The sequence below is a fragment of the Heptranchias perlo genome, chromosome 19 (genome assembly GCF_035084215.1).
Source record: "Heptranchias perlo isolate sHepPer1 chromosome 19, sHepPer1.hap1, whole genome shotgun sequence".
In the NCBI taxonomy this organism is placed as follows: Eukaryota; Metazoa; Chordata; class Chondrichthyes; order Hexanchiformes; family Hexanchidae; genus Heptranchias; species Heptranchias perlo.
Window position 1 is genome coordinate 6,624,938 of NC_090343.1, and position 15,591 is coordinate 6,640,528.

At 46.3% G+C, this 15,591-nt stretch overlaps 1 protein-coding gene across 1 annotated transcript; it reads left to right on the plus strand.

The window, feature by feature from the left end:
- The first annotated feature begins 3,214 nt into the window (after positions 1-3,214).
- On the plus strand, positions 3,215-12,974 carry LOC137335516 (circumsporozoite protein-like). The gene is made up of 4 exons (XM_068000855.1): positions 3,215-3,360; positions 5,231-5,304; positions 6,902-6,970; positions 11,563-12,974. Exons 1-4 carry the CDS (start codon positions 3,215-3,217, stop codon positions 12,972-12,974), a joined length of 1,701 nt encoding a protein of 566 aa, XP_067856956.1.
- Positions 12,975-15,591: the final 2,617 nt, after the last annotated feature.

The window sequence follows — 15,591 nt, forward strand, 5'->3', positions numbered from 1 at the left end:
CCCGTAGCACTAATTTGGTAGAACAGCAGGGTTGTTCTCCCCGGTCTCCTGGCCAATATTTATCCCTCAACCAACATCACATAAAACAGATTATCTGGTGATTATCACATTGCTGTTTGTGGGACCTTGCTGGGTGCAAATTGCTGCTGGATTTCCCAACTTTAGAACACTTAAAAAAAAATAGTTAATTGGCTGTAAAGCGCCTTGGGACATCCTGAGGTTTTGAAACATGCTATATAAATACAAGCCTTTCCTTAAAAAAAATGGGTCAGGGACTGAGCAGAGTCTAGTCTTTTTTTTGTGAATTCCTTCCTCCTCTCTTCCATGTGTGCGGGGCCCATCTGTGGCCTGAGGGTACTTGCAGTGATCTCCCGTAGCTTCTCTCCCACCTCCGGCTTGGTGTCTCCTGTTCCCCCACCCATCAGCACTTGGGAGGTTTGTTGCGTGAAAGAATGCTGTGCAATTGTGAGTTGTTGTTGTCGTTACTAAGCTATCGGTTCACCCTCCCCCAGCTCCAGAATTTTTCAGCGCTCTGTATGTCAAGAAATGTCGTGGAAAGAGCATAAAGGAAATTATTTTGGCTGCGAGCATATTTTTGCGTCAGCATTCAATTCTATGCCAAACCAATAAAATCTAATTGGCTAGAACCTTGGTTAGACCACACTTGGAGTACTGTGAACAGTTCTGGTCTCCATATTATAAAAAGGATATAGAGGCACTGGAGAAGGTGCAAAAAAGATTTACAAGGATGATACCAGAACTGAGAGGTTATACCTATCAGGAAAGATTGAGCAGGCTGGGACTCTTCTCGCTGGAAAAGAGAAGATTGAGGGGTGACCTGATAGAGGTCTTTAAGATTGTGAAAGGGTCTGATGGGGTAGACATAGAGAAGATGTTTTCACTTGTGGGGGAGACCAGAACTAGGGGCCATAAATATAAGAGTCACTAATAAATCCAATAGGGAATTCAGGAGAAACTTCTTTACCCAGAGAGTGGTTAGAATGTGGAACTCGCTACCACAAGGAGTAGTTGAGGCGAATAGCATCGATTGTCCCTGTAACACTACTCTCATTCCTTGTCACTCAAAAAATAATAGGAACTTGCAGTTGACAGTACAAACAGTTAGCTGTGACCCTTAGGTCCTATCTAGAATCATAGAATCATACAACACGGAAGGAGGCCATTTGGCCCATCGTGCCTGTGCTGGCTCTTTGAAAGAGCTATCAGATTAGTCCCACTCCCCCTGCTCTTTCCCTATAGCCCTGCAAATATTTCCTTTTCAAGTATTTATCCAATTCTCTTTTGAAAGTTACTATTGAATCTGCTTCCACCGCCCTTTCAGGCAGCGCATTCCAGATCAGAACAACTCACTGCGTAAAAAAATTTCTCCTCATCTCCCCTCTGGTTCTTTTGACAATTATCTTAATTCTGTGTCCTCTGGTTACTGACCCTCCTGCCAATGGAAACAGTTTCTCCTTATCTAGTCTATCAAAACCATTCATCTACAGGAAGTATTTATGTAAAAAAAATTATTAAAATATTTATTAGCTTTAAACAAATACTTCAAATTACTCAAAGCCTCCAGTGGTAGGAGGATGTAATTACAGCGTGACCCGTTTATGTGGCAGTTTCTATTATAAAAGTGGACATAGGAATTTCAAATGGAGAAAGGTGACAGGAAGAGCATGCGGACTTGAGATTTTTAATATATTATATCGCTCCACCATTGGCGGCCGTGCCTTCAGCTGCCTAGGCCCTGAGCTCTGGAATTCCCTCCATAAACCTCTCCGCCTCTCTCTCCTCCTTTAAGATGCTCCTTAAAACCTACCTCTTTGACCAAGCTTTTAGTCACCTGTCCTAATATCTCATGTGGCTCGGTGTCAAATTTTTGATGGATAATCTTTCCTGTGAAGCGCCTTAGGACGTTTTTACTACGTTAAAGGCACTATATAAACACAAGTTGTTGTTGTCTATGCTATAGTCACTTTTTTCTCTTTTATTAGCTTTTCTGCTTATCAAGGTGAGGGATGTCGGTGATGGGGAATGAAGACACTTTTTCACTCCAGGCACACAGTGGCAGCATCAAGGACAAGGATATTGAATGGTTGGGTTGCAAAGTTGCCTTAGTACAAAACAATCTGAAACACTAGAGAGTGTGGAAGGGCCAACATTTGTTGACCATCCCTGGTTGCCCTGGGTTGGTGGCGGTGATCCTTGAACCCCTGGTAGCCTGCTGGACCTCTTCGGAGGGCAGTTTAGAGTCAATCACGTTGGGTCTGGGGTCAGGTGTAGGCCGGAATGAATCAGGACCGCAGATTTCCTAGCCTGAAGGACACTGGTGAACCACAGGTGGCTTTCTGTGGTTTGGGTTTTTTTTTTAAATGGTGGCCTAGTGGTTAGGGTACTGGACTAGCAGTTCAGAGGTTGTGAATTCAAACCCCACCATGCCAAGTCATGAAATTGAACTCAAGGCCCGGAAATTGCGCTGAGCAGCAAACGAACATCTCCGGCCGCTCGTTAGTTATAAACTCGCCCGTTAACTATTCACGGGCTTCTGGGCGGCAACTTGCTTCGATGGTGAGCTGCAAACAGTGCAGCGTCTTTTCCCGGGCTTCTATCAGCTGTGCGAGCGGGGAAAGGATCGCTCTCCCCCCCCCCTCAAACAATCAGCTTGACAAGCTGCTTAGAGTCAGAACCAGGAAGGGTGCAAGCTACAACAGTTAATTCAATGTAAAACCAGTTGGAGAAAGCAAAATAAAGAGGGGATATGATTAAAAGACAGAGATGTAAAAAAATTTAAAATTAAAAACATTTTTTTAAAACTGTCCAACAACAAATAATATCGGGAGGAATGAGACTCCACATTTTTAAAAATTAATTTTCAGTGCCGGAGAGGTTGTTTGGCAGTCATTGATACTCACCATGCCGTTAAAAGTTAGTTTAGACCTACAAAACTCAGCATACACTTTTTTCTGGAGAGATTAGTTAGTTTCCAGTTGGGCTGGAGAGCATCGCACTGGTCCATTGATTCCAGCTGGCAATATCTCTTTACGACAAAGTTTTTGGAGAAGCAGGGAATCAGGTAGAGCAATTTCCAGATTTCTGCCTTTGACTGCGTATATGTGCTCTCCAGGACTTGCTCTTCCATTTTCCCTGAAATAACGGTGAGCCCTGTTAGCATCGCCATTATTTTACGAGCAACTTCCAGGCCAAAATGCATCTGTTAACGTGTAGGCTAGCACCAGAAAATGACCATGAAAGCTTCTGGATTATTGTAAGTGCCCAACTGACTCATGGATGTGCTCTACTGAGTCTGACCAATGATGTGGAGATGCCGGTGATGGACCGGGGTGGACAAATGTACGGAGTCGTACAACACCAGGTTATAGTCCAACAGTCGTCAGGTCCTGACGAAGGAGGAAAGCTCCGAAAGCTTGTGATTTCAAATAAAGCTGTTGGACTATAACCTGATGTGGAGATGCCGGTGATGGACTGGGGTTGACAATTGTAAACAATTTTACAACACCAAGTTATAGTCCAGCAATTTTATTTTAAATTCACAAGCTTTCGGAGGCTACCTCCTTTGTCAGGTGAACGATGTGAAAAGTGCGATGCTCTCCAGCCCAAAAGTGGCCTTGCTACAACCTTGCTACAACTTGAAAGGAAAAGATGTGCAGGGCTACGTGGAAAGGGCGGGGGAGTGGGACTAGCTGGATTGCTCTTGCATAGAGCCGGCGCGGACTTGATGGGCCAAATGGCCTCCTTCCGTGCTGTAACCTTTCAATGATTCTATGATTCTAACCTGAGAACAAAAAAAGTTTGCAGTTTTGTTGATTTTACCCCAAAATACTTGATTACTGTTGGGCAGCCCCAGTGCTGGAAGTTCACATGTAGACAAGCTCAGGCATGACATTGATAACCTTCAGTGTCAAGGAGCCCGTCATTGTTTGGACTCACACATGAAGAAAAGTCACTCGGGAGAGACAGCAGAGGATTGTCACCAGTGTGAAGCTCCTACATGAGGCACCGCCTTCAGAAGAAGAGGATAAGGAGGTAGAGGCCATTGCATTTCTTAAGGGAAAAGTGCATAAACATTTGAAGCAGAGGAAGATACAGAGATATTGGGAATGAGGAAAGCGGTGGGATTAGCTCTGCATTGTTCTAGCAAAGAGCCAGCACAGATACAACGTACTGAATGGTCTTCTTCTGCATGCCGTAAACTTCCGTGGTTCCTTGGAGGGCACGTTGAAGAAAAACGGAAAGACAGAGGCAAATGAAGTATTGGAAGGGAAGGGGAAATGGAGGGTTGGAGATGAAGGGGCAACCTTGTGACAGAGTGAAGGTGGAGGGATCAACATAATGAAGGATTTGAGATAAAAGGACGAGCACGGTGAAGGATTAGGCGTAGTTAAACGCACCGGAGGATTAGAGATGGAGGGATGAATACGGACATGTTACTCAAAAGATGATGAGCTGCTTGGTTTTGGCTCAGAAAAGTCTTGCAAAGGTCCAGATTATTATTTCCTTTGCTCAACGTTACAAATATGGGCGAGCTTTTCCAATGACACGCAAGCCTCGAGTCTGTCACCACCTATAAAGGATATCTTCCAACCAGATATTTGGACACCTGAAGGGTCCAGCTGTATTTTAATAACAAACAGCACATTGTGTATCATTGATGGCGAAATGAAATCTGTCCAAAAAAAGCAAACCTTTATCATAAATCATTCACTCTTATGTAAAAACACATCGAATGTTTGTAGAGAATTAAGATTAGTTTAAATAAATTCTGTGCTTTCAAGATAGGAGTGGAATTGAAGATGGTGAAAGAGCTGAATTCACTTCTCATAGGCTGATATGTAAACAATCAGAGCAGCATACCCCAACATGAGGGAACAATGGAAGCCTTTCACTGCTGGGAAACATTCTGCGCTATCCTGTGTTGGATATAATGGTATTGTGCTGTATTATAAGATAGGCTCCAAGGTGTCTGATTACTCAGTGTTAGAGCCAAGAATGGTTGCTGCTTGGCGACAGTCATTGTTCAGCTTCCCACCAGCCTTTAATATCCCATCTTATGCTCGGAATCATATGTCAGCATATTAACGTGATATTAATTAGATTGATAAAGGATCCTACTGTTACACACATTAATGTAAACACCATGCAATTACTCACACCAGTCTGACAACACACATGAACCTTTCCTGATCGGTCTTATGTTTCACAGCAGTATCAAGGTGACACCGTGTAAGCAGCTCCTCAGGGGCATTTGCTTTCCATACACCATCGACCGAAACCAAGGTAAGATATTAAAAGCAGGTTATCCAAACGACTGCCATACACACACACACATACACATGTACACACATACCCATGTACACACATGCACATGTATGAATGCAAACATACACACACAAATATATACACATTCACACATACATAAACACATACATACGCATATACACACAAAACATGTACATATATACACATCAAGGCAGCATTTGACCGAGTGTGGCACCAAGGAGCCCTAGTAAAATTGAAGTCAATGGGAATCAGGGGGAAAACTCTCCAGTGGCTGGAGTCATACCTAGCACAAAGGAAGATGGTAGTGGTTGTTGGAGGCCAATCATCTCAGCCCCAGGACATTGCTGCAGGAGTTCCTCAGGGCAGTGTCCTAGGCCCAACCATCTTCAAACTGCTTCATCAATGACCTTCCCTCCATCATAAGGTCAGAAATGGGGATGTTCGCTGATGATTGCACAGTGTTCAGTTCCATTCGCAGTCCCTCAGATAATGAAGCCGTCCGTGCCCGCATGCAGCAAGACCTGGACAACGTCCAGGCTTGGGCTGATAACTGGCAAGTAACATTCGCTCCAGTCAAGTGTCAGGCAATGACCATCTCCAACAAGAGAGAGTCTAACCACTTCCCCATGACATTCAATGGCATTACCATCGCCGAATCCCCCACCATCAACATCCTGGGGGTCACCATTGACCAGAAACTTAACTGGATCAGCCATATAAATACTGTGGCTACAAGAGCAGGTCAGAGGCTGAGTATTCTGCGGCGAGTGACTCACCTCCAGACTCCCCAAAGCCTTTCCACCATCTACAAGGCACAAGTCAGGAGTGTGATGGAATACTCTCCACTTGCCTGGATGAGTGCAGCTCCAACAACACTCAAGAAGCTCGACACCATCCAGGACAAAGCAGCCCACTTGATTGGCACCCCAACCACCACCCTAAACATTCACTCCCTTCACCACCGGCGCACAGTGGCTGCAGTGTGTACCATCCACAGGATGCACTGCAGCAACTCGCCAAGGCTTCTTCGACAGCACCTCCCAAACCCACAATCTCTACCATCTAGAAGGACAAGAGCAGCAGGCACATGGGAACAACACCACCTGCACATTCCCCTCCAAGTCACACACCATCCCGACTTGGAAACATATCGCCGTTCCTTCATCGTCACTGGGTCAAAATCCTGGAATTCCCTACCTAACAGCACTGTGGGAGAACCTTCACCACACGGACTGCAGCGGTTCAAGCAGGCGGCTCACCACCACCTTCTCGAGGGCAATTAGGGATGGGCAATAAATGCTGGCTTTGCCCGTGACGCCCACATCCCATGAACGAATTTTTAAAAATACATCTGCACTCACATGTACATTCATACACACACACAAACACATACAGAGCTGCACAGCTGCCCACAGTTGTGTTGGTGGAGCAAATGGACAAGTGGTCATTGTACAGGATCAAGAACACCGGCAACGTTTTCCCCTCCTGGAGCTTTGAGGCCGAGTGTATCACCTCTACCGCTGCTCTACCAGAGATCAACTTACTCAGCAGACCAGGACTTGAGCTTGTGACCTTTCTGGTCTCTATGGTTCAGGGTCCCCGTACACGGTGCTGGAAGTAGTGATATACCACAGCACATTAGGATACCATGTGGACGCTGTTGGTACGCACCTATACAAGTCCATTTTAAAATTCTCATCCTCGTGTTCAAATCCCTCCATGGCCTCGCCCCTCCCTATCTCTGTAACCTGCCCCAGCCCTACAACCCTCCGAGAACTCTGCATTCCTCCAACTCTGGCCGCTTGTGCATCCCCCACTTCCTTCGCCCCATCATTGGCGGCCGTGCCTTGAGCTGCCCAGGTCCTAAGCTCTGGAATTCCCTCCCTAAACCTCTCTGCCCCTACACCCCTCTATCCTCCTTTAAAACGCTCCTGTAACATAGGAAAACGTCATAGTCAAATTGTAATCAGACAAAAATCAACACCGAGCCAAAGAAAGAGATATTAGGAGGTGGGTTTTGAGGATGGTCCTATAGGAGGAGAGAGAGATGGAGAGGCCACGGGGTTTAGGAAGGGAATTCCAGCGCCTAAGGCCTAGACGGCTGAAGGCATGGCTGCAAATGGTGGGGTGAAAGGAGGGAGGGAGGCCAGAATTGGAGGAATGCAGAGTTCTCACAGGGCTGTAGAACATAGAAAAAAATCTCAACGTTCTTCACAGAGGGAAAAAAAATGATTGCCAAGCCAAAGTAGGAGACATTAGAAGGGGTGACCAATAGTTTGGTCATAAGTTGGATTTTAAGGAGGATCTTAAAGGAGGAAAAGGAGGCGGATAGGTCAAGACATTTAGGGAAGGAATTCCAGGGCAGCTGAAGGCACGGCCGCCAATGGTGGGATAGAATGCACAAGAGGCTGGAGTCAGAGGAATGGAATGTTTGCGGTTGTAGGGCTGGAGGAGGTTACAGAGATAGGGAGGGGCGAGGCCATGGAAGGATTTAAACACGTCAGTGAGAATTTTATATTTGCGGCATTGGGGGAAGCTGACCCCATGTCTGTGGATGATGACACCAAGGAGCAGCATGTAGATGAGGAAGTAGAGGGAGTCAGGGGTGGATCCTTGGGGAACTCCCAAAGTGATGGGAAAGAAAACACAAAGAAAGTAGAAACTCTCTTCCAATAGGTAGGCAAGAGTGGAGCCATGCAAGGCAGTGTCACTGAGCTGGACAACAGAGGAGAGATATTTGAGGGGAATGGTGGATCGACTGTGTTAAAGGCTGCAGAGAGGTGAAGGAGGATGAGGAGGGATAATGCACCATAGTCACTCAGAATGTTGCTCATGACTTTGGTTTCAGTGCCTTGGGAGGGCTGGAAGCCTGATTGGATGGATTCAAACAGGGAGGTGTGGCAGAGATGGGCACGGAGCTTAGAGGTGACGACTTTGGAGGGGAAAGGGAGGTTGGAGATAAGATGGGGGTTTGCAAGGACAGATTGGTTCAGGGTGGGCTTTTTGAGGTGTGGTCGACGATGGCCGTGGTTTTGAAAGGGAGGGGAACAGTGCCTGAGGGGAGGGAGCAGACAGATAGAAGGAAAGACAGATAGGTAGAGAGGCCTGGTTTAGTTTCCGTTCAGTCTTGTACCTGAATTCAACTTGCAAATGGTTGAACGCACATCACACAACCAGTGTGACAGGCTTGTACAGAATAAAGCCTTTGAAGTTCAGTTGCTCCTTCTGATAACATTGTTATTATTTGTTCCCTGCCTTACGCAAAAGACGTCTTCTTACCTTGCTGGAAAAAAAATACCCCTAAGAATTAACTCACCTGCTTGTACTGTACAATAACAAACTTCACACTTCCGGGTGTCACGTCTAGACATCCCTGAAAAATTAAATCAGAGAAGAATAATATACTCCACCTATTATTTGCCTAAAGACTGGAATCCATTTTAGCATTGTTTGTGCCAGCACATCTGGTTACAACAACATCTTACTGACAGTTGCTACTCTCCAGTGGCTGAGAACACCCAAGATACAGTCCGTGCTGCTTCAAGACTGTTCCCAGAAAACCAATCAACCCAGCTATCCTGGCTGCCTCCAATTTGCAAGTCTGTCGGCCCAATTTAAGACTCGATTTAGTCTATGCGTGTGTGGTGTGTGAATATTACAGCTTGCACTTCCATACTGCTCCTCACCTACAAGAAAACACCTGGATATGTAATAAGGCTGCAAGCAGGGGGAAAAAAAAAAGGAGACAAGTTTAGGGAGGGACGGGTGGAAAGTGGGTGAGGTAATGTGGTGGTTATAGTGCTGGATTAGTAACCCTGAGGTTATGAGTTCAAATCCCATCAGCACACGTTGTGAAGCTGAATTCACTAATTCTGTGAGGTAGCACCAGAGAGTGAAAACATTGGTCAGACAAACTGCTGAACAAACTTAACTGGCTCCCTAATGTTCTCCAGGGAAAGAGAACTGTCACCCCTACCTGGTCAGGACTATACATGACTCCCATCCCACACTACGCGATTGACTGTTAACACCCTCAGGGTAACTCGGGATGGGCAATAAATGCTGCCTTTGAAAGTGTCACCCACATCCCAAGACCAAACAATAAAGAGAAGGGAATATAGGAAACTTTTGAAGGCAGGTCAGAAGGTGCCATGGCCAAGTGATTTTGGGTGAGAATTCCAGAGGTCAGGGGTGACGGGTTTAGCGACTGAAAGACCAGCCTCCAGTAGTGGAGCGGTGGGGGTGTGTGGGGATGTGGGACTGGAGGAGATTGCTCAGTTAGTTGGGTGAGACTGTGGAGAGATTTGAAAACAGGGATCAGGGCCTTGAAGTCAATATGCTGAGAGGGGCAGGAAGCCAAAGGAGTTTGAGTAACTTCATTGATGATCAATTGCTTTTTCCGTTTACAATTTATTAATTTTAAAAAGAACTGATCGTTAGGAGTATAACACAGGGTTTTTTACTCTCCCCATTCTCCGTCGTTTGTCCTGGGGATGTGGGCATCACTGGCAAGGCTACATTTGTTACAAGGCTACAATTAGGCCCATCCCTAGTTGCCCAGCGACTGAATGGCTCGCCAGGCCACTTTAGGGGGCAATAAGAATCAAGACTCGCGAATCACACGGGAGGTGAGTTTCCTCAGCGCAGCACAACAGGAGAAGCCGCAAGGAAATTCACCCCTCTACTGTGGGACTGGAGTCACCTGTAGGCCAGGCCAGGTAGGAGGTGGCAGGTTCCCTTCCCTGAAGATCATTAATGAACCACAATTTACCATTGTCATTGTGGCATTTTGAACTCATAACCTTGGGATTGCTAGTCTCGTGCCATAACCACTGTGCTGCCCGTATCCTAACTCACACCAAGTCCTGCTCACCCATCACCCCTGTGCTCGCTGACCTACACTGGCTCCCAGTTCCAGCAATGCCTCGATTTTAAAATTCTCATCCTTGTTTTCTAATCCCTCCATGGCCTCGCCCCTCCCTATCTCTGTAACCTCCTCCAGCCCTACAACCCTCCGAGATCTCTGCGCTCCTCCAGGTCTGGCCTCCTGCGCATCCCCGATTTCCATCGCTCCATCATTGGCGGCCGTGCCTTCAGCTGCCTAGGCCCTAAGCTCTGGAATTCCCTCCCTAAACCTCTCCACCTCTCTCTCTCTCCTCCTTTAAGATGCTCCTTAAAACCTACCCCTTTGACCAAGCTTTTGATCACTCTCCTTACGTGGCTCGGTGTCAAATTTTGTTTGATATTGGCTTCTGCGAAGCGCCTTGGGCCGTTTTGCCATGTTAAAGGTGCGATATAAATGCAAGTTATTGTTACCATATTTACCAGTGGAGTCATTAAGGGACCATCACCTTCTCACTTTCAACTTTGTGAGTCAACCAGCTGAGGTAACCTGGAGCTTTATTCTGCACCCTGTATGAAGTCTGCACGTAATGGAGTTCCACGATACGCCGTGATACCACGGAAGGCGCTAGAATAGGGAAAGTCATCTAGGGTTTGCGACTGTGTCTCTCCATTGTCTGTGGAGAGCTTCAGCTAGCCGACATGCCTAAGCCGACACTGCCACATTAATGCTCCCCGCCTACGTTGGGGGAGCTACCCACGGATGTCTAGACTGTACCAGGTGGGGGGGGCGGAGTTACGGTATGTCATGTGTTCGTCTGTAACAAGAAAGCTCAGAGATGGACCGATAATCAGACTGTAGGATCAGCGATGGGAGGATAAACAGCCTCAGGGATCCGTGATAGTGGAGGAAATGGAACAACAAATATGCTGAGGGATCAGATAGGAGGGCTACACGCACTGTCATTTGTTATCATACTTTCCCCGGTGCCAATGGAGAAAACTCATCCACTAGACATGCCTAAACCAACACTGCCAGATTAATGCTCCACCCCCCCCTCCTCCCCAGCCCAGAGCCTGTGGATATCCCCACCCTGGATGATATCATTCCCAAGGTATAGCTCGACGACTGTATTATATTTAAGTCATGTCAGCTGAACATCCAGACAAACAGCTTGTGTGAAGTACCTATCGTTGCACTAACCCAGTGTTTATCTGGTGCTCACTTACGGCATCTGCTCACCGACTAACCAACTGACTTCAGAATTCAGACTGGTGATGGGTTCTGCCAGCAATCTGAAGTAGGAGCTTCCGTAACCTGATCTCGCGTCCATTTATATAGCGCCTACACGTCAAACCATCTCAACGTTCTTCACACAATGACTTGGTTTTGAAGCGACTGTTGTTATGTAGGCAATCACATAGGAACACAGGAACATCGGAACACAGGAACATCGGAACACAGGAAAATCGGAACACAGGAACATCGGAACACAGGAACATCGGAACACAGGAAAATCAGAACACAGGAAAATCAGAACACAGGAACATCGGAACACAGGAAAATCAGAACACAGGAAAATCAGAACACAGGAACATCGGAACACAGGAACATCGGAACACAGGAAAATCAGAACACAGGAAAATCAGAACACAGGAAAATCAGAACACAGGAACATCGGAACACAGGAAAATCGGAACACAGGAAAATCAGAACACAGGAACATCGGAACACAGGAAAATCAGAACACAGGAACATCGGAACACAGGAAAATCAGAACACAGGAAAATCAGAACACAGGAACATCGGAACACAGGAACATCGGAACACAGGAAAATCAGAACACAGGAAAATCAGAACACAGGAACATCGGAACACAGGAAAATCAGAACACAGGAAAATCAGAACACAGGAATATCGGAACACAGGAACATCGGAACACAGGAAAATCAGAACACAGGAAAATCAGAACACAGGAACATCGGAACACAGGAAAATCAGAACACAGGAAAATCAGAACACAGGAACATCGGAACACAGGAAAATCGGAACACAGGAACATCGGAACACAGGAAAATCAGAACACAGGAACATCGGAACACAGGAACATCGGAACACAGGAAAATCAGAACACAGGAAAATCAGAACACAGGAAAATCGGAACACAGGAACATCGGAACACAGGAAAATCGGAACACAGGAACATCGGAACACAGGAAAATCGGAACACAGGAACATCGGAACACAGGAAAATCAGAACACAGGAAAATCAGAACACAGGAACATCGGAACACAGGAAAATCGGAACACAGGAAAATCAGAACACAGGAACATCGGAACACAGGAAAATCAGAACACAGGAAAATCAGAACACAGGAAAATCGGAACACAGGAACATCGGAACACAGGAAAATCGGAACACAGGAACATCGGAACACAGGAAAATCAGAACACAGGAACATCGGATCACAGGAAAATCGGAACACAGGAACATCGGAACACAGGAACATCGGAACACAGGAAAATCGGAACACAGGAAAATCAGAACACAGGAACATCGGAACACAGGAAAATCAGAACACAGGAACATCGGATCACAGGAAAATCGGAACACAGGAACATCGGAACACAGGAAAATCAGAACACAGGAACATCAGAACACAGGAAAATCAGAACACAGGAAAATCAGAACACAGGAACATCGGAACACAGGAAAATCGGAACACAGGAACATCGGAACACAGGAAAATCGGAACACAGGAACATCGGAACACAGGAAAATCAGAACACAGGAAAATCAGAACACAGGAAAATCGGAACATAGGAAAATCAGAACATAGGAAAATCAGAACATAGGAACATTGGAACATCGGAACATCGGAACAGGTGTAGGCCATTCAGCCCCTCGAGCCTGTTCCGCCATTCAATTAGATCATGGCTGATCGGTACCTTAACTCCATTTACTCACCTTGGTTCCATAACCTTTAATACCCTTATCTAACAAAAATCTATCAATCTCGGTTATGAAATTTTCAATTGACCCCCAGCCTCAACAGCTTTTTGGGGGAGAGAGTTCCAGATTTCCACTACACTTTGTGTGAAGAACTTTAAAATTAGAGCTCGGCCGTTCAGGGGTGATGTCAGGAAGCACTTCTTCACACAAAGGGGAGTGGAAATCTGGAACTCTCTCCCCCAAAAAGCTGTTGAGGCTGGGGGTCAATTGGAAATTTCTAGACTGAGATCGATAAGACTTTTGTTAGGCGAGGGTATCAAGGGTTACGGAACCAAGGCGGGTAGATGGAGTTAAGATACAGGTCAACCATGATCCAATTGAATGGCGGAACAGGCTCGAGGGGCTGAATGGCCTCTTCCTGTTCCTATGTTCCCATGTTCCTGGCCAATATTCCTCCCTCAGTCAATACTACTTCATTCATCCCGTTGCCGTTTGTGGGACGTTGCTGCTGGTATAGAATGGCTGCTGAGTTTGCCTACGTAACAACTGTCTCTGCACTGCACTTCAGAACATGAATCGTTACATAAAGTGCACCGAGACGTCTCAATGTGAAAGGCATTGCAGCAGAATAGAGGGAGGTTCATTCTGCACCTCAGTGTGTTATAACTGAGCTGGGAAACACTTCCTGCTTATGGTGGGTGCAAAACGTGAAAAGAGTTCTATTCTCCAGCGATGGCGTCATCTTGAATGGCAAACAGCCCGTCTGTCTGGACCCAGAGTGAATCAGGATCAGTAAATGGGTGGAGTTCAATGTGCCCTTGCTGCACATCTTGTAATTATGACAAGCTCAATCTTGCCCTTTGTTCCATACACATCGCTTGCCACCTTGGAGTTACGGATAATGTTAATGGCTTAGGAGGTGAATGGTCTCACTTTCCCTGTGTGGACATGTGTTAAGTGTATAACGGATATAATGTAACCTATTGCTTTCTTCTAAAACAAATTAATACAGATCTCCCGCAGTGGCGTCGTTAGCAAACATATCATGCAGTGTGGAACCGAGCCAAGGAGATCAGGAGATCCCAGCTCTGCTCCTTGCTCCGTGCTGAGCGAGCTGGTCTCCGCTGGGGGTAGTGACGGGGTGATACAACAGGCCGCACCGCCCCTGGCTCGGGATGAAGAAAAAAATCAGCCAGCGCTCTCACTTCTGGCCGTTATCCTGCAGCCCCCACTGGAAGTACAACAGCCTCAGCATTATCGTAGAATCATAGAACGATACAGGACAGAAGGAAAGCCATTCGGCCCGTCGTGCCTGTGCAGATCAATAAAATAAAGCGAGGCAAGGGAGAGTTGCAGCGGAGAGAGGGTTTCTTTTCAATCGAGTAACCAAGGTGAAGGATCAAGGTTCAAAACACAGGTTGAAAAAATAATGTAAATGAGATGACAGGGGAAATCGGGGTGAGGAATTCCACAGTTTTGAAGCCCTGGGGAAGAGTGGAATGAGAGTAGGAGACAGTGCGACAAGTCAATGATTTCAACACAGGGAGGAGTGAAAAGGATGAACTAAAAACGGTGATCCTGCAGATGCTGGAAATCCTGAAACATGAGAAAAACAGATAAATGCTGGAAGCAGGCAGCAGGTTAGGCAGCATCTGCGGAGAGAAAGGGGCAGGTTTGACGCTTCGGGTGAGGGCCTTTTGTCAACACCGGGAGGAAGAGCACGTTTGGTATTTGGAAGACCAAGAGAGGAAAGTTAAGAGGAGCAATAATGGAGAGAGGGAGGATCACCCATCGGACCTGAAGGTGCGTTGACTTTGTGATGCAGGACCTACGATATTACCAGATCGCTTCTGTTCATGAAGTGCAGGAAATGTCTCTGCCTCGTATACAGGACCGTACAACTGTCTCTTTAATAAAAAAAACAAATCGAGAAAAATCCATAGTAATAAAAATAGGAGTAAGATATTCTTCAGAATATTCCAAGAATGGTGGGATGGGATTCCGCACAATTAAAGGCAAGGTTCAGTCAGCACAAAGGGTTAATTCTCTCCTTCCCTGTTGAACTGTATCGCAGCCCTCCGCAGGCCGCAGTGGGGTGAACACGGTTTGCTTGTCTTCGAGAAGCAAGGCAGTCGCTCCCTCCTTTTTACCTGATAGCATAGAAGTTGTAACTTCAACTATTTGTGTCATGAACTGGAAGTCAATATCATCGCCGGTCAGAGTTCAGCAAATGTTGTCTACACTTCGATTATTCCATTTGTTTTTTTGTTCACCTCCTCAGTTTTCTCTTCCTTCTCCTTTTCTCTCAAATTCAGTAACTCATGACGTGGCCTCTTTGCACAGGCCTGTCCTCCAAGTGTTGGCGTGGAACCACAGGACATTGATGCATCCTGACAATCGCAGTCATGCATTTTTAACCAGGAGTCACCAGGATTTATATCGCGCCCCCCGCCCCCACTCATGACTTCAGGACGTCCCAAAGCTCTTG

Bases quoted from the DNA above. Each gene is read 5' to 3' on its own strand.
- LOC137335516 (XM_068000855.1), top strand. From the start codon at position 3,215: ATGCATCTGTTAACGTGTAGGCTAGCACCAGAAAATGACCATGAAAGC. The intron at 5,305-6,901 runs GTAAGATATTAA...TCTATGGTTCAG, and splicing joins CACCATCGACCGAAACCAAG to GGTCCCCGTACACGGTGCTG. The intron at 6,971-11,562 runs GTACGCACCTAT...GTTGTTATGTAG, and splicing joins ATACCATGTGGACGCTGTTG to GCAATCACATAGGAACACAG.